The 20397-nt window shown below is 43.3% G+C and overlaps 1 protein-coding gene across 1 annotated transcript in view; it reads left to right on the top strand.

Moving 5' to 3' along the window:
- Positions 1 to 20397, top strand: part of LOC126184445 (circadian locomoter output cycles protein kaput) — an 837361-nt gene that overhangs the window by 798904 nt on the left and 18060 nt on the right. Inside the window, exons 7-8 of the mRNA XM_049926836.1 lie at positions 4175 to 4281; positions 12428 to 12569. Of these exons, the coding sequence (XP_049782793.1) occupies positions 4175 to 4281; positions 12428 to 12569 (249 nt within the window). The remainder of the gene's footprint in view (positions 1 to 4174; positions 4282 to 12427; positions 12570 to 20397) is intronic.

Below are 20397 nucleotides of genomic sequence, written 5' to 3'. Positions count from 1 at the left end.
AATTCAGGAATATTTACTTCGTCTTCTTTGGTGAAGGAGTTTAGGAAAACCGAGTTTAATAACTCTGGTTTAGTGGCATTGTCATCAGTGACTTCACCGTAGTTATCGCGCAGTGAATGTATTGATTGCGTCTTGCCACTGGTGTGCTTTAAGTACGACCAGAATCTCTTTGGGTTTTCTGCCAGATTTCGAGACAGAATTTCGTTGTAGAAATTATTAAATGCATCTCCATTTGAAGTACGAGCTATATTTCGAACTTCTGCAAAACTTTGCCAGTCTTGGGGATTTTGCGTTCTTTTAAATTTGGTATGCTTTTTTCCCTGCTTCAGTCTTTGGACTGAAGACCACAACAACAACAACATGTTTAACATACAACGCTGGATTTAGGTCTGAATGTATGTTACAGTCATCTGAACATCCACACCCTTTAGTGATTTATGAACTATTCAATACCCTTTATTATATTACACGTTTTAATCATTAGTTCAGTAATTTTACAGAACTTCTGTGATTACAGATGTCTTCCCTCTTTTTGACAATGTCTTCTGTAACTTCGAGACTTCTGGAAGTCCATCTTGTCACCTCTATCTAGTCTATGCTTTTTTTCTCTTAAATAATTAAGTCCAAACGTTTCTTGTTTAACCTACCGCTGTGCAGTCTGTAGAAGTGGCCATTAAAATGTTGGTCTTCTTTTCTTTATTAAGTCTGTGGCTACGTTTCTGTATAAAGCTTTGTTCTTCCTCTTCATCATGTTGTTATATTTGTTATCTCATGATCCCAAAATTTTCTAGAGCACTGTCGTTCCTTTCATTCTTTTGTTCTACTGTTCACCTCTTTCGTTCAACGTAAGGTAGCCTCATTCGTGTAGTATCTCTCTCTTAATTACTATGGCATCACGCTAGATTTCTAATGAATTTCTGTTACACAATTTTTTGTGTCAGTTCGTACCCCTATACTGTCTTCTGCTTCCCTAAGTGGCTGGTTATGCAGTCCGGTTGATTGGATTCACAAGTTAGGTACTTGTCGACGCTGTCAGTCTTTATATGCTGTATAGGTGTATTCGCCGTTATGGCTCTGTCAGTTTTTTTTTTTTTTTCTCTCAGCATATTAGCTGTGGAGATATAACTGCAATTTCACGAAGATTTTCTTTTATTCTTGCTTCTGTTTTGGTGATGACTTTAATATCGGCGGCCAACATTGGCATTTCAGTTCTATTTGGTGCAAAATGGATTTCTCTCGTGTTGCTCTCTCGTGATGCTTCTTCTCATTCTGTTATGATTTTGTCCAGTGCCAACCTGAAATGCAATGCTGAGAGACTCTCAGATGCCTAAAGCTACTCGTTTTATTGCCGAAAAGAAAATTAAATCAGTTTCACACACTTACTGAAACTTCTACTATGCTTGAACATAACGCTATCAACGTCCAACCTGACGACTCCCGACTGTAAATACAGACTTTCCAGCTTACACTGCTGAAGAGCAGCCCACGAAATTACTCCAAAAGACGATGAGTGTTACACTCGTCGAAGCTCCGCAGGATTTATTATCTTCTGGTCTACACCGCTAACGTCCACGTTTCAATTTGGTGTAAAGCAGCACTGCAGACAAATACTTTCGAAAAAGACGTCCTAACAAAATATTTCTCTTTTGGGAACACATTTCTTCTTGTTTCCAGTCGGTATTTTATATTACCCAATTTTCCCCACAGTGCCTCATTTAACCCTTTCAGACCCTCTGGTTACAATGGTGTATATTAACTTTTATTGTGCCTTAGAGGCAACAGAAATATTTCTTTCCCAATTCACAAAACATTTGTGAATGTTCAGCCGTTTTATCATGCGCGAGTACTGCCAAGTGTTCGGTATCTCTATGAATATGTCAGCAAGTAAACGTAGCAGTGTGCAGCAGTTCGTGATCACCAGAATACACAGATGTGGCTCGTTCGCTGTATTCCAGTGTATAATAAATTGAACTTTGTTATTCTGCATGGTAATTATTGAATGATGATTTTCGTATTGATAACAATAGAGAATATTTCGTAATTAGTTATTTTAGTCTATAAAATGAAGCCAAGTGTACAGTGTATGTTTTGAAAACTGGTACATAATTTGTATAAATCTCGCATCTAAAATCATTAAACAATCACCTAAGAGTTTAACTTCTTTTCAAATCACCATCCATTCCATTCAACTGATCTTCCAAGTTCTTTGCCGTCTCTGAGAAAAATACAATGCCATCGGCAAACCTTAAAGTTTCAAATTTCTCTTTCTATATTTCTCTTTGGTTTCCTTTACTGTCTGGTCAAGTTACAGTTTGAATGATATCTGGGATAGGCTACAGCACTATCTCACTCCGCTCTCAGTGAACTGCCTCCTTTCCATCTGCTTCTATTGTTATAACTGCCGTTTGGTTTCTATACAAGCAGCAGATAACATTATTCCACCTGTATTTTATCGCAGCAACCTTAAGATTTTGCAGGAGTATGTACCTTGTGTGTATTACTCTTTTAATATGATCATATATTTAGAATGTAGTTAACTACTACAATGAGCTTTTTTTATTAATTGTTGCGTTTTACAAATGACGCGCAGAACTGAGAGACTACCATAGATCGTAGATTTACAAAATATTATCTAGAATCTTACATGATACATTATTTTCGAATCGAATCTAGTATAAAAATCTACCTTTTATATTCTATTATTGTATGAAAGAACTGACATTGAAGGAAATACGTAAATAAATTATGTATTTCTTGAGGGTAATTTTGTTCTGTCGTTGCAACTACAAAAATGCGTGATTTTTTCACCAGACGCGTTTCGCTTTATCATAGTAAAGCATCATCAGTGGTCTGTAATTAAGTTATTTACATTTTGATTTGCTTTTAGATCGGAAAACAGTTCGTTAAAAATAAGTTGATTTCGTACTTATGGCGATTTTCGGTTGACTTCTCGCTTAAATCGAGAAATGCCGTCTGCTAGCACATCGTTGTTTTTCTGTTTTAGGCACTGATAATTTGGTCTAATTTTTAGTTGTTCTGCAGCACTAAAAGCAAATCAAAATATAAATAAATTAATTACAGACCACTGATGATGCTTTACTTCAATAAAACGAAACGCGTCTGGTGAGAAAGAGAAAAAACCACGCATTTTTGTAGTTGCAACGACAGAACAAAAATACCCTCAAGAATTATAAAGCAACTACGGACACTATGGCCACACAAACGAAAAATTATGTATTACTTTACAGCTGCATGAAAATAGTGATAGTAGTTTTTTTTATTCATCTGTGGATCACTTTTACAAGGATATTGTGCAAGTGATGGTATTACAGAATAAGAACAAAAACTTAATTCATATGTACAAGCATTTAGATACTTTGAAGTCTAGTTTGACAAGGATGGGACAGAGAGAAATAACAAAAGCATTATCAGTTCCTAATATCACTACATATAGTTTACCTACATCCTTTGTACTTTATTGTGTACTAATTTGTATATGTTTACAATTTGATGTACCCTGGCATCGAATTAAAACCAGTGCCATTAACAAGTTATAAATATTATTAAATATTAATTATTTTTAACATTTATTAATGCTCATATTACTTTCAGTATTAATAAAACATTAGCAGTTCCATATATTTATCAAGAGAAATTTCAAATAACAACTGCTTTAAAAACAAATTTTACCACGCTGATGTCCAAGACAGTTTTTGGTACCGGTATAGTTCCAGTATTTCTCTGTCGAAACTAGGATTGTTCCATGGCGACGGTTGATCAGCCCAGACGTCTCTCATGGGTCTAAAGTTCGTCTGGACTTGCTAGTGCTTCCGCAAATCTCTCCTGAGCCCTTCCTCGGAGGAAGATCCGTAGCTTTTTTATCTATGTGACTTATTGCATATTCTGTGATCCAACATTACATAATATTTTCATGCATTGCACTATAACAATATATTCATTTGTATGGGTGGCCTATTAGCAAGCGCTAATCATCTGCAAGTCCTTCTACACTGTGCAGGACTTTTCTCCTACTGTCAGTGTACTGCACGAATCAGCACTCTTTGAACTGAAATGTATCAACTGTCCTCTTGACAACAGAACAAAATATTCACCAGTATAGCAGCAACAGTAATGATGGTAAGATGTACTAAAACTGCACTTTTGGTTCCGGCAGGGGTAAGATGTTGCTGGGCTACTCGGACGCTGAGTTGGCCAACCTGGGCGGCTACGACCTGGTGCACTACGATGACCTGGCGTACGTGGCGAGTGCGCATCAGGAACGTGAGTATAACCGCTCTCACTTTCCCTCTTCTTCCTCTTACTTTGTCTTTTCTCGTTTCTTCTGCAGGGTTGGCACTATTATATAGGTTGAAGCATTGTTAGTGGCAGCTAGTGGCCAGGTGTCCCTGACGACACCACTCACCCCCCCCCCCCCCCCACACCCGCCACCCTCCCGGTACGGAATGGAATCTGTGTGCCTCATCTGTCTCCTCTAGACAAAATCTTCGTTCAAATGTGAGAACGTTTTCTAAATGCTTACACGGCGTGTATCTGGAGCAGTACGTGGGCACCATCCCAGTATTTACCTGGTCGGATGTTGTAAACCATCTGAAAACCATATCAAGGATGGCTGGCTCACCAGCAGTCCTCGATAACCCGATTCGAACAGGCTCACCCCCCCCCCCTCCCCGTACCCCGGAAGCGGCAATTTTCGTACTCGGTTATCCGGTCGGGTCGCTCTCACATTGTCTCTACCGCTCAAAAAATCATATATTCATAAACGTCAGCTTGCAACCTTTCTGGAAAGAAAGCAAATTGCTAAAAAGGACGAGCTCGGAAACTGTCTTTCGTAATTACACTGAAGAGCCAAAGAAACTGGTACACCTGCCTAATATCGTGTAGGGCCCCTGCGAGCACGCAGATGTGCCGAAACACGACGTGGCTTGGCCGCGACTAATGTCTGAAGTAGTACTGGACGGAACTGACACCATGAATCCTATAAAGCTGTTTATAAATCTGTAAGAGTACGAGCGGTGGAGATCTCTTCTGAACAGCACGTTGCAAAGCAACCCAGATATCCTCAATAATGTTGATGTCTGGGGAATTTGGTGGCCAGTGGAAGTGTTTAAACTCAGAAGAGTATTCCTAGAGCCACTCTGTAGCAATTCTGTACATGTGGGGTGTCGCATGGTCCTACTGGAATTGCCAAGTCCGTCCAAATGCACAGTGGACATGAATGGATGCAGGTGATCAGGCGGCATGCTTACGTGCGTGTCACCTGTCAGAGTCATATCTAGACGTATCAGGGGTACCATATCACTTCAACTGCACTCGCCCCATACCATTACAGAGTCTCCACCAGCTTGAACAGTCCCCTGCTGACATGCAGGGTCCATGGATTCATGAGGCTGTCTCTACACCCATACACGTCCATCCACTCGATACAATTTGAAACGAGACTCTTCCGACAAGGCAACATGTTTCCAATCATCAACAGTCCAATGTCGGTGTCGACGGGCCCAGGTTCAAAAATGGTTCAAATGGCTCTGACCCCTATGGGACTCAACATCTTAGGTCATAAGTCCCCTAGAACTTAGAACTACTTAAACCCAACTAACCTAAGGACATCACACACACCCATGCCCGAGGCAGGATTCGAACCTGCGACCGTAGCAGTCCCGCGGTTCCGGACTGCAGCGCCAGAACCGCTAGACCACCGCGGCCGGCGACGGGCCCAGGCAATGCGTAATGTAGTCATCAAGAGTACTGGGCCTTCGGCTCCGAAAGCCCATATCGATGATGTTTCGTTGAATTGTTCGCACGCTGACACTTGTTGATGGCCCAGCACTGAAATCTGCACCAATGTAGTGAAGAGTGCACTTGTGTCACGTTGAACGATTCTCTTCAGCCGTCATTGGTCCCGTTCTTGCAGGATCTTTTTCCGGCCGCAGAGATGTTACACTAGTGAAATGGTCGTACGGGAAAATCCCCACTACGTCGCTACCTCGGAGATGCTGTGTTCCATTGCTCGTGCGCCGGCTATAAACACCACGTTCACACTCAATTAAATCTTAATAACTTTCTATTATAGCAGCAGTAACAGATCCAACTGCGCCAGGCACTTATTGTCTTATATAGGTGTTTGCCGACCGAAGCGCCGTATTCTGTCTGTTTACATATCTTTGTATTTCAATACGCATTCCTATGCCAATTTCTTTGGCGCTTCAGTGTATTAACAAGAGTACATGTTAGATAAATTGTTTTACACCACCTGCGGCATAAACATAGATAAATCTAGCGTTTGCAGTACGAATACGTATCTTTAACTGAAATCTGGTTTCATTAAGAGCGTACCGAACCTACAGGCCCAAAATTATACATCTGACAAAGGATCCTACACTGAGTATTTAGCGATAATGCACCAACAATCAGAAATTACCATTTCAGTGGTGCGGAGTTTTGAATGCCGACTGCAAATGACACGTATTTACACGAGTAGACTGCTTTTGTTTCATAACAAATAGCTGCGTGTCATGTCGACATTGGTGACGCACCATGAAAAGCAATACACGGTGGAGTTTGCACTGCTTGCATCTCACCATTGGTTGTCGAAAATTCATCATAACTCATTACAGGAACTTGTACATATATTATATATGCAGAAGTTTGTAGTACCCGGATTCTGCAATAGTAACATGTCAACTTGACCTTGAAATGAACACTTCGAAGATTAGAATGTGGAGAATACTGGCGAAACTGCAAACTGATTTTGGACCGAGCACTGGCGGAAATGCAACTGTATCCCTATTGTTAACAAGCGTGCAAGCAGGGGGGCCAAATGATTTTGAACTCAGAGTTCAGGTCTGTCACTGGATTGTACAGCAACGCCTGAACTGAGAATGGCGATGATCCCCCTTTTTCAGTTGCCTTAAGTTGATTTTATTAAGCGGGAGTTGCTTGTGATGATTAAAAAAGTTAAATACTCATCTCCGAGCATTAGTCTCTTATCTCGAAGTACTTAGTTTGGGGTTTGTGATCCAGAAGGTTTCGGGCACCCCGTTTAAGCTCGCTGATTTTTTTATGTTAAAAAAGATTTCCCCGAAAAATATCCATAGGAATCTTCCCGTATTTATAAAGACTATTGGCATATTTCCAAAAGTTAGATCTTAATTTTCAGAATAGTTCTGTTTGATCTCATATTGAGATTATTCGCCGGCCCCGGTGGCCGAGCGGTTCTAGGCGCTTCAGTCCGGAACCGCGCGACTGCTACGGTAGCAGGTTCGAATCCTGCCTCGGACATGGATGTGTGTAATGTCCTTAGATTAGTCAGGTTTAAGTAATTCTAAGTTCTAGGGGACTGATGACCTCAGCAGTTAAGTCCCATAGTGCTCAGAGCCATTTGAACCATTTTTTTGAGATTATTTAAGAACCACTGCGCAATGATTTGCGACGTACAATATGTTCAATGCCCATATTTCTATCGGTATACATACCATTTATTGTCTTAGCCAATATTTTCCGTAGAGATCGCTTTCAGATAAAAAAATGTGTTTGTTTATGTCTTTACTGCATCTTAATTTTATTTTTCCAAATGTGTATGATGCCGTCTGTAGCACTCAATTGTATACTACAGTAGGTTTAGTTCATCAGAGTCCACCAACGGGCTCGCAAGCTGCGCGTCTACCGAGTGGATGGTGCACTCGAAATCGTCCCTTTCCCACGCAAGCCCGCAGCCGACACTAATTATGTCATCGGCCTTGGCGTCGATTCTACTGCAATGAGGATACGTTACCCGGCTACACAATTATCCACGTAACTTTTTTTCTTTGCGTACAGATTGTACTTAGTATTTAAAATTTTCCACTCATTCGTAACACAAGTCTTTTCGAGTATGGCCCTGTACCGGAAATGGATTTTAAACAGTGGCAGCTCGTGAGTATACATTCTGGGTGTTCACAAATTTTTAGATTCAGATAAATTGAAGAGTGTGAAATTAATATCATGCTGTAGAATAGCTATGCTTATCAACTTTATAGAACTACAGCCACTGCCAATAATAATAACAGCAATAATAATAACAATAATAAAAATAATGATAAATGCGTAACTTATCTGACAAACGAAAGAATTTTGTTGTGGAATTTTATTTTTTTGTACATATTAAGTACAGTTTAGGGCCATAATGATATAATGTGTAAGCTTTCGCAACTCTCTGTTTCATATTTTAGTGTAAGTGGGAGTTCTCGTGCTTTTTCACTTTTTCAGACAAACGTACAAGTCCCCTAACAGATGTATTAGTTCACGAATTTACTTCTGAACTGAAAATCAGATAATCTTACGGTACACCTAAACAAGAACTTGTGCTAACTGTACACTTACTTCTTATATGTTCGGTGTAGATACGCTTATTTGATTTCGTCACTCTCTCACATCAGTCAAAGATTCTGTTCAGGGAGGCCGTAGGTCCTTTACGGCTAACTTTTCCTGGTAATTTACTTTTCTGTTCCCAGAATGAAATTTTCACTCTGCGTCGGTGTGTGCTGACATGAAACTACCTGGCAGATGAGAACTGTGTGCCAGACCGAGACTCGAACTCGAGACCTTTGCCTTTCGCGAGCAAGTGGTCTACCGACTGTGCTACCCAAGCACGACTCACGACCCGTCCTCGTAGCTTTACTTTTCTGTTAGCATTTAATATAAATTCAATATAGTTCATGTTCACATTGCACACGAAAGCCGATTCCCGCACAGTAAACGACCAACTCTAAACACAAACTGCCGTTTGTGTAAATGATTAAACTCAAGTAGTAATTACCAGCATGGTCACTTGACTAGAATACAAATGAGGCGCTGAGTTCCATAAGGGTCTAAAGCACACCGCCGTCGACCCAGCATTTCAGTGAATATCAGAGAAACCAGTGATACAACTTTTCGTGAATTTTCATATATACAATGTTAGCCTACAGCATAGATAAACCTGACTCACCATAAGATAAACAGATTTCAGAAGCATGAACAAGTGCTACACTCTCACAATCGACGATGATGCGCTTTAGGCCCTTATGATTCTCAGCGCCTCAAATGGATCACTGTATGATAAAATTCATAACTTAATATACTATAGCTCATTCAGAAACCCACAAAATAGGTTTACTGTCAGTACAACTTTAATACATACTGACAACCGATCTAATTTTACTATATAGTGAGTGAATTAGCATATCTGAGGAGCGTACTATCCCATTCAGCAGGGTTTATGCCGAGCGAACAGGGAATAAAGTGGGTCGCAGTGTGCTACCATCTGGTGGCACTGACGCAAACTTCTAGTTGAATGGCAAGAGCTGCGCGCAACGTGAACCATTGTTTATCAAATCCGTACGTATTTGGCCCGTAAGGCAATTACGTCACGCGGGTTGCTCATGCGCAAAAGCTCCTTAAAACGTGCACGACTGAAGGTGTGCTCGCGAACCTGATGTCAAGTTTCATGCGGTCTAGAGGAGCAGTAGTGCAGTAGATTTAATTGCCGTATCTTTCAGATTGAAGCATCTATGTTACGTTTCACAGCATTCAAAGAAAAATAACCAGTAAATCCGCAAGGTGTAGAAAGTCATGGTGTTCACGTGCTCTTGCGCTCTAATACCACAGCCGCCATTGATTTTAAATGCTTGTCCACATCAAAATTCGTTACATTTTCCTCCTTTCTCCTCTCAAGATCTACCAATCTTTCAAAGCGCGGTCGTTTCAGATAGACCACTTATCCAGACCACTTAGTGTGCTTCATGATGGATTGCCTCGGAAACGATCTGAGAAACACATAAATGGCAGATAAGGAGGAACAGGTAGTGAATGAAGTTCACGAAGCACAGCTGTTCCAAGAGAAGTATTTCAGTCTATATTAGTTTCTGTCCGTACCGAGAGAATTACCATTCACTCTGTAGGCGTCTTAGGCTGTTTCGCACGATATATTCCGCTGTTTGGTGTAGCGCACTACCAAATTAAATACGGAGAGGGTGCATCACTTAGCAGCTAAACGCTTCATTTCGCACTAGTTATATAAACAACTATATTTAAGTCTTCCAATTGATACTTCTGGTGGCAGGTACATCAGTTCATCAGTAACCTATATGTAAAGATATTTTTCCCATGCATATTTCTAAATCGTTACTAAAAACTCTGTGCACTTACCTCCAGTAAATCTTGGAGTGCGAGTGATGTTCGGTAATTTTTGTGGAGACGGAGGACCGTGATTATTTTCGTTTCCACTACCCGAATATATCCGATTACGGACCAGTTGCGTAACACAATCATAGCTTTAGATTATTTCATGCATTTACCTGGGAAATTATTAACGCAAATTTTACAAAAAATTAGAGATCCAAGTTTTATCTGGCTCTTAAAATCAGCCTCCAGCATGGATACCATTCTTGTTTCTACTGCTAGCTATTATCGTAATTTGCAAGCTTTTCATTTATGTACTTTATTTCTATTTAATTTTCTGGCATATATCCTTCAAATCGTCTAAAGTCAACGAAAAAGTATGTGTCCAAAAGCTTTGGCTTCCCCACTAAATGAGTTATGTGTGACATCAGGCTATGCATGCTGGTTCAAGAAGCCAAGGTGTTTTCTGCTACGATTTTTAAACACAAAGAAATGAGTGTGTACAAACGGTGCTTGATTGAGTCCACGAGTTCGGACATACTGTAAGAAAGCTTGCATAGGAGTTACACAACTCAGAGCGATGTAATTGTGGATTGGCAAAATAAGGTAAGCTTTAATCCCAAACTACGCACTGATAAACCTAATAACTTAACGGATTGTGACTGTGGAACGCTGAAACTTATTATACGAACCAGTCGTTAGACAGCCTCGTCGCCTACCGCAGAAAACTTCTGTTTCAGTTCACGTTTATCTATTCCACAGTGAATATATTTCTGCATTGATTGCTTGTCATAGAAATGTACTGGAATACCCACCAACATCTGCTCCTTATATTTCAGGAAGAATAGAAACAAATGTCTCTTTCTATCAGAACGTAGTGGAAAGCCTTTCTCAAATATTACACAGCTTAACAGTAACCAAAGGAGGTCCCAGATGATATCAGTACACGCTTTGATCTCTGGAGCGCATAGCAATCGTTATCCGACTGTGTGCTCTTAATTTTCTTCAATGTTGTAAAATACAGGGCTATTACAAATGATTGAAGCGATTTCATAAATTCACTGTAGCTCCATTCATTGACATATGGCCACGACACACTACAGATACGTAGAAAAACTCATAAAGTTTTGTTCGGCTGAAGCCGCACTTCAGGTTTCTGCCGCCAGAGTGCTCGAGAGCGCAGTGAGACAAAATGGCGACAGGAGCCGAGAAAGCGTATGTCGTGCTTGAAGTGCACTCACGTCAGACAGTCATAACAGTGCAACGACACTTCAGGACGAAGTTCAACAAAGATCCACCAACTGCTAACCCCATTCGGCGATTGTATGCGCAGTTTAAAGCTTCTGGATGCCTCTGTAAGGGGAAATCAACGGGTCGGCCTGCAGTGAGCGAAGAAACGGTTGAACACGTGTATCTGGACATGCTGGAAAATTGGCTCATGCCACAACTGGAGACCAACAGCGCCGACTTCATCTTTCAACAGGATGGTGCTCCACCGCACTTCCATCATGATGTTCCGCATTTCTTAAACAGGAGATTGGAAAACCGATGGATCGGTCGTGGTGGAGATCATGATCAGCAGTTCATGTCATGGCCTCCACGCTCTCCCGACTTAACCCCATGCGATTTCTTTCTGTGGGGTTAGGTGAAAGATTCAGTGTTTAAACCTCCTCTACCAAGAAACATGCCAGAACTGCGAGCTCGCATCAACGATGCTTTCGAACTCATTGATGGGGACATGCTGCGCCGAGTGTGGGAGGAACTTGATTATCGGCTTGATGTCTGCCGAATCACTAAAGGGGCACATATCGAACATTTGTGAATACCTAAAAAAACTTTTTGAGTTTTTGTATGTGTGTGCAAAGCATTGTGAAAATATCTCAAATAATAAAGTTATTGTAGAGCTGTGAAATCGCTTCAATCATTTGTAATAACCATGTATTTACTTCGGCAGCATTTATTCTTTCTCTAAAATTTATGAAAAATATGTAGAATATCAAAACACTATAACACAAAACTATGAAGAAACATTTTTCCTCTTTAGAGAGTATTACTTTGATCTGTAGCCAATGATCTCGCCACCAACAGGGGGTCAGATACCAAACAAACAGCAAATGACGTCCAAATACAGTGCAACATGGGCCAAAATTCTGAATCTCCGAGGAGGCATTTTATAGGTTTGATCTTTACACATTAACGACGTTTTAACCCTTTTCTTTTCGTGTGTACTAACAACTCAACCTTTTTTTCCTCTGATCTACAAATACAGTTCTGAAGACTGGCGCATCCGGAATGATTGCGTACCGCTTCCAGACGAAGGAGGGTCAGTGGCAATGGTTGCAGACGAGCTCGAGGCTCGTGTACAAGAATTCCAAGCCAGACTTCGTCATCAGCACGCACCGGCCACTCATGTAAGTACCTTAAGACCTTCAATAAAACGTCGGTACGCTTTATTAAATATTTAAACACCTACACGCCCCCATCACGAACGCCTTTGTTGTACAAAGCCGTTCACTGCGCACATCAAAAAAAGTTTTGCATCACCCCAGTTCACAGAACTTCTGAAGATAGACGTTGACTGTGGATATTGTATCACAGACACAGTCCCCTTGACTGTTCAGAGATGCCACTAAACCCGCCCAAAGATGTAAACAACCATGCATGAGCAGCGCCTATTAGACGTCCGGGGTCCGGCAGCCCATCAGTTCCAGTCATTCCACCACGGAGGAGGTCGATTCCCGCTCACGCCGCGGTAAGGTACGCATAGCTGACTGTCGCTGTTGCTACTAGAGATGCCTGGACGCGGAAGGGGACGCAGAGCTGCTGCCTTGGCGGAGTTGCTGCTCACGATAGCAGGGACTTCCGACAAGAAGAAGAGGAAGACTGCAGCCCAGTGCTTTCGCTGCCAAAAGCTTGGCCACGTCGCCAAGCACTGCAGCGGAGCAGTTGCGTGCCTGAAGTGTGCGCAAGCACACGACACACGTGACTGCAAGAAGCAGAAGGACGCCACCTGCACCTGCGCCAACTGCGGTGGCGCACACGCGGCCAACGCCCGTTCCTGCGCCTACAGAAGAAATTGGCGCGGACCGGAGAAGAAGACGCAGAAGCAAGTGACCACCACACACGAAGAGGTGGTCACTTGCTCAGAAGACGTCGTCACCAGGCGCCTTAACGACGCCGTACAAGAAGCCATGTCCGCCTTCAAATCCGCCATGGCGGAAGAGAGGGCGGCCATGCTGGCGGAACTGGGCGAGGCTCGGCGTCAGATTGCTGTGCTGACGCAGGAGCTTCGCTCAGTCAAAGAAGTCTCCGCCACAACAGAGGACACCGCCACCCAGACGACTCCTCCGCGTGAGAAGGAGTTCGCGACGGTGGCCACGCAGACAGACGAGCCTGCCGAAGGGAAGGCGACTCAGCACAAGGAGGACACCGAAGCAGCAGCGCAAGAAGAGGAGTGGGAAGAAGTCCCATTCCTGCCGCTTCCAGAGATGTACAGCGCAAGCGCTGTGACGAAGAAGATCGCTGACTCGCTTCGCGATGGTACATACCCCCACCACGACAACCCTTATCCTTTCGTTCCACCTAACCTTTCTAAACCTTCATCCCCACACCAACCAGTTGAGTATCCAGAAGGCCTTGTTGGTCTTTCGAGGGAGGATTACGATCTGATCAATTCCTTCCCTATCTTCACAGAGTGGCAAATGCGCTACGTCATCTTCGCTCTGGTCCACGGAGAGTATGAGAAAGCAGGATACACTATAACCATTATCCCAACCGAGGGAGAGCCCTCAGCACCAAGCAAGAAGAAGAAGAAAAATCGTCATATCGACAAAGTCAAGAAATAGGACATCGGCACTCCTTGCCAGAATAGATCCAACCAACAGTACAGACAGAAGACTCTACAAGATTCCCAGGGGAGTAAAGGCCAACAGGCCACAAACTTCCACACGAACCTCCTCACAGTGAGGAAGTCACAAAAGGAGCAGCAGGCACGGAGGAGGTACACGGCACGAATTCCTTTCCTGTGCTAACCTCTTCATCTCAGAGTAGCACTTGCAACCTACGTCCTCAATTATTTTCTTGACGTATTCCAGTCTCTGTCTTCCTCTACAGTTTTTGCCCTCTACAGCTCCCTCTAGTACCATGGAAGTCATTCCCTCATGTCTTAGCAGATGTCCTATCATCCTGCCCCTTCTCCTTATCAGTGTTTTCCACATATTCCTTTCCTCTCCGATTCTGCGTAGAACCTCCTCATTCCTTACCTTATCAGTCCACCTAATTTTCAACATTCGTCTATAGCACCACATCTCAAATGCTTCGATTCTCTTCTGTTCCGGTTTTCCCACAGTCCATGTTTCACTACCATACAATGCTGTACTCCAGACGTACATCCTCAGAAATTTCTTCCTCAAATTAAGGCCGATATTTGATATTAGTAGACTTCTCTCGGCCAGAAATGCCTTTTTTGCCATAGCGAGTCTGCTTTTGATGTCCTCCTTGCTCCGTCCGTCATTGGTTATTTTACTGCCTAGGTAACCGAATTCTTTAACTTCATTGACTTCGTGACCATCAATCCTGATGTTAAGTTTCTCGCTGTTCTCATTTCTACTACTTCTCATTACCTTCGTCTTTCTCCGATTTACTCTCAAACCATACTGTGTACTCGTTAGTCTGTTCATTCCGTTCAGCAGATCATTTAATTCTTCTTCACTTTCACTCAGGATAGCAATGTCATCAGCGAATCGTATCATTGATATCCTTTCACCTTGTATTTTAATTCCACTCCTGAACCTTTCTTTTATTTCCATCATTGCTTCCTCGATGTACAGATTGAAGAGTAGGGGCGAAAGGCTACAGCCTTGTCTTACACCCTTCTTAATACGAGCACTTCGTTCTTGATCGTCCACTCTTATTATTCCCTCTTGGTTGTTGTACATATTGTATATGACCCGTCTCTCCCTATAGCTTACTCCTACTTTTTTCAGAATCTCGAACAGCTTGCACCATTTTATATTGTCGAACGCTTTTTCCAGGTCGACAAATCCTATGAAAGTGTCTTGATTTTTCTTTAGCCGTGCTTCCATTATTAGCCGTAACGTCAGAATTGCCTCTCTCGTCCCTTTACTTTTCCTAAAGCCAAACTGATCGTCACCTAGCGCATTCTCAATTTTGTTTTCCATTCTTCTGTATATTATTGTTGTAAGCAGCTTCGATGCATGAGCTGTTAAGCTGATTGTGCGATAATTCTCGCACTTGTCAGCTCTTGCCTAGACTGTCAATACCGCGCTTCGAACGCGTCCGCTTTGTTACTTTGTGCCAGGAAGGGTTCTCAACAAGGAAAGTGTCCAGGCGTCTCGGAGTGAACCAAAGCGATATTGTTCGGACATGGAGGAGATACTGAGAGACACGAACTGTCGATGACACGCCTCTCTCACGCCGCCCAAGGGCTACTACTGCAGTGGACGACCGCTACCTACGGATTATGGCTCCGAGGAACCCTGACAGCAACGCCACCTTTTCGTGCAGCCACAGGACGTCTTTTTACGACTCAAACTGTGCGCAATAGGCTGCATGATTCGCAACTTCACTCCCAAAGTACATGGCGAGGTATATCTTGGAAACCAAGACACCATGCGGCGCGGTACAGATGAGTCCAACAACATGCCGAATGGACCGCTCAGGATTGGTATCACGTTCTCTTCACCGATGACTTTCGCATATGCCTTCAACCAGACAATCGTCAGAAACGTGTTTGGAGGCAACTCGTCAGGCTGAACGCCTTAGACACACTGTCCAGCGAGTGCGGCAATGTGGTGGTTCCCTGCTGTTTTGGGGTGGCATTCTGTGCGGCCGAGGTACGCCGCTGGTGGTCGTGGAAGGCGCCGTAACGGCTGTACGATACGTGAATGCCATCCTCCGATCGATAGTGCAACCATATCGGCAGCATATTGGCGAGGCATTCGTCTTCATGGACGTCAGTTCGCGCTTCTATAGTGCTCATCTTGTGAATGACTTCTTTCAGGATAACGACATCTCTCGACTAGAATAGCCAGCATGTTCTCCAAACATGAACCCTATTGAACATGCTTGGGATAGACTGAAAATGGCTGTTTACGGACGATGTGATCCACCAACCACTCTGAGGGATCTACACCGAATCGTCGTTGAAGAGTGGGACAATCTGGACCAATAGTGCCTTGGTGAACTTGTGGATAGTATGCCACGATGAATACAGGCATGTATCAATGCAAGAGGACGTGCTACTGGGTATTAGAGGTACCGGTGTGTACAGCAATCTGGACCACCACCTCTGATGGTCTCACTGTATGGTGGTACAAAATGCAATGTGTGGTTTTCAGGAGCAATAAAGAGGGCGGAAATGATGTTTATATTGATCGCTATTCCAATTTTCTGTGTAGGTTCCAGAACTCTCGAAATCGAGGTGATGCGAAACTTTTTTTGATGTGTGTATAATACTAAAAGTAATAACATTGATTCAATTGTCTCACATGCATTTTCTCGCTTACCTTCTTAACACAGCGTACACCTTACTCTCATTGTTGGTTGTAACAATGTCAGAGCAGCTATAATAGTGAATGTGTAACGCTAGAGTGACTAATGGATGTTAATCTACAGTATGTCGCGCGCCCGCGCGCGCGCTCTTGTGTGAGTGTGGGTTGTCTATGTCTGTTTTCGCGTCCATATGCATTTGGTGTTAAATTCGCATTATTTAATACAGTTAGCATACTTCCCAAGTGAAGGTCTCATGGAAGGCTAATAGCGACCAGTCATCTGTAGTGTTTCCTTTTACTATAACTCGTAAAAGCGAGGTCGACGTACAATAACAGTATGCATATCATGCTTGCCTGTAATAGCAATTAAATAAATGTTCATTAAATGGTTCACTCTGCACCAGCTGCTAAACGACAGGAACAGGTAAGCCAAAAATATTGAAAATTTGCATTATCCTACTTCCTGGAGAAAAAGGAAATAGTAGAAGTGGCTCTTGTAGAGTCAAACAATTTGATAATGCACGTTGAATGATTTGGCCAAGATTAACTAAAAGCTACAGGCTCAAAATTGTAATGGACCCTTCTACTGAATGCCAAACCCATATGCAAAAGTAACTGAAAGCAGCAGAAAAAGTTTCATCTCGATAGTGTGATATTTTCTCGTTCTCTATCTTGAATAAAGTTAAAAAAGTTACATAAGAGACTACATATGCAGATCTTAATGAGAATTCCTTCAAAAATATTCCTCTGAAATCAATAATTTATTGACGCCAAATACGAAAGTATGTTCTTAGCATGTAAATCAATGTTTGTTGAACGCAATGAGAATTACACACATGAAACAATGGTGTTTTATCTAGACACCCTGTTTTTCCACATAATCTCCATCCCGTTATATGGCGTTCCTCCAGTGCGAAATAAAGGCGTGTATGCCCTGTCGGTACGAATCCTTGTCCTGGTGGCGGAGCCAGTGCTTCACTGTGTGAATCAACTCCTCATCGTCCTCAAAATGTCTTCCACGAATGGCCCAAACAAGTAGAAGTCCGAGGAGACTAGGTCAGGGCTGTAAGGTGGGTGGGGTAAGAAGGTCCAACCCTGTTTTGAGATGTGTTTAGCAGTCCTCAGACTTGCGTGGAGCCGAGCATCATCGTGTTGCAGCGAAACATCTCCTGGAATGCTATGCGCCAAAGTCGCCGGAAGCGCGTCTTGAGTTTTGTTAATGTGTTGACATAGACTTCTGAATTAATGGTACCGCCTCTTGACATGACATCAACGAGAATCACACCTTCACAGTCCAAAAACACGGTGATGATGACCTTACCCGCGGAACCAATTGCTTTGAATTTTTCCTTCTGTGGGGAGTGGGAATGGCGCCATTGCATCGACTGTCGTTTTGTTTCGGGCTCAAAATGGTGAACCCAGTTGTCATCACCCGTCACTGTCCGGTACAAGAAGGCCTCCCCCTCGGCTTCAAAACGTTGCAACCAATCAAGAAAAATGTTTTTTTCTGTGCGATTTGTGATCTACCGTTAGACACTGCGGAACCCATCTTGCATATACTTTTGAATATCGAAGAGCGCGGATAATTGCATCCACACTTCCTTTGCTGACTGACAGATGCAGCGCCAATTGCCGACTCGTAATGCGTCTGTCCTCGAGAAAGGCATCAGCTCGCTGCAACATGTCAGGATTGACAGCCGTGGATGATCTCCCCGACCGTCACAAATAGTGGAGCTGCGCCGAACCGCCTTCTGATGACCTCACTCTCCGAGCCCAGCGACTAACTGTACTTTTGTCGACAGCAGATGCTCTATAAACTTTGCACAAGCGTTCGTGAATATTCCCCACAGTTTCTTTCTCTCCAGTAAGAAATTCAATGACGGCACGTTGCTTGTAATGTACATCACCTACGGACGCCATTTTGAAACTGTCCTGCTCCTATGCTACCTATCGGAAATGACGGAAACTTGGCACGCTCCCTCAGGAGACTTCAAATAATACATACGTAATGTTTCGCATTCGTAGTATTGTTTACGGCGGAACTAAAAATTGCGGTGCATTAGTTTGTGGGCAACTTTCGTATCTAATGTGTATTTGCGACATCTGCGATCTGCGTGAGAGTGAGTATGTGTGTGTGCGTGTGTGTAGGTTGGAGGTTCCTACCATAAAGTTGAGGTTTGACAACCCTGGATGTACACTACTGGCCATTAAAATTGCTACACCACGAAGATGACGTACTACAGACGCGCAATTTAACCGACACGAAGAAGATGCTGTGATATGCAAATGATTAGCTTTTCAGAGCATTCATACGAGGTTGGCGCCGGTGGCGACACCTACAACGTGCTGACATGAGGAAAGTTTCCAACCGATTTCTCATACACAAACAGCAGTTGACCGGCGTTGCCTGGTGAAACGTTGTTGTGATGCCTCGTGTAAGGAGAAGAAATGCGTACAATCACGTTTCCGACTTTAATAAAGGTCGGATTGTAGCCTAACGCCATTGCGGTTTATCGTGTCGCGACATTGCTGCTCGCGTTGGTCGAGATCCAACGACTGTTAGCAGAATATGGAATCGGTGGGTTCAGGAGGGTAATACGGAACGCCGTGCTGGATCCCAACGGCCTCGTATCACTAGCAGTCGAGATGACAGGCATCTTATCCGCATGGCTGTAACGGATCGTGCAGCCACGTCTCGATCCCTGAGTCAACACATGGGGACGTCTGCAAGACAACAACCATCTGCACGAACAGTTCGACGACGTTTGCAGCAGCATGGACTATCAGCTCGGAGACCATGGCTGCGGTTACCCTTGACGCTACATCACAGATAGGAGCGCCTGCGATGATGTACTCAGCGACGAACCTGGTTGCACGAATGGCAAGACGTCATTTTTTCGGATGAATCCAGGTTCTGTTTACAGCATCATGATGGTCGCATCCGTGTTTGGTGACATCGCGGTGAACGCACATTGGGAGCATGTATTCGTCATCGCCATACTGGCGTATCACCCGGCGTGATGGTATGGGGTGCCATTGGGTACACGTCTCGGTCACCTCTTGGTCTCATTGACGGCACTTTGAACAGTGGACGTTACATTTCAGATGTGTTACGACCCGTGGCTCTACCCTTCATTCGATCCCTGCGAAACCCTACATTTCAGCAGGATAATGCACGACCGCATGTTGCAGGTGCTGTACGGGCCTTTCTGGATACAGATAATGTTCGACTGCTGCCCTGGCCAGCACATTCTCTAGATCTCTCACCAACTGAAAACGGCTGGTCAATGGTGGCCGAGCAACTGGCTCGTCACAATACGCCAGTCACTACTCTTGATGAACTGTGGTATGGTGCTGAAGGTGCATGAGCAGCTGTACCTGTACACGCCATCCAAGCTCTGTTTGACTCAATGCCCAGGCGTATCAAGGCCGTTATTACGGCCAGAGGTGGTTGTTCTGGGTACTGATTTCTCAGGATCTATGCACCCAAATTGCGTGAAAATGTAATCAGATGTCAGTTTTAGTATAATATATTTGTCCAATGAATACCCGTTTATCATCTGCATTTCTTCTCGGTGTAGCAATTTTAATAGCCAGTAGTGGACATACGTAACGTTTCGCATTCATAGCATTGTTTCCGATCGAAAAAAAAAAAAAATGCGGAGCATTAGTTTGTGGGCAATCTCGTATCTAATGTTTATTTGCGATATCTGTTATCTGTGTGAGT

The sequence above is a fragment of the Schistocerca cancellata genome, chromosome 4 (genome assembly GCF_023864275.1).
Source record: "Schistocerca cancellata isolate TAMUIC-IGC-003103 chromosome 4, iqSchCanc2.1, whole genome shotgun sequence".
Lineage (NCBI taxonomy): Eukaryota > Metazoa > Arthropoda > Insecta > Orthoptera > Acrididae > Schistocerca > Schistocerca cancellata.
The sequence above is the reverse complement of the archived record's forward strand: the minus strand, read 5'-3'. Positions and strand labels throughout refer to the sequence as shown.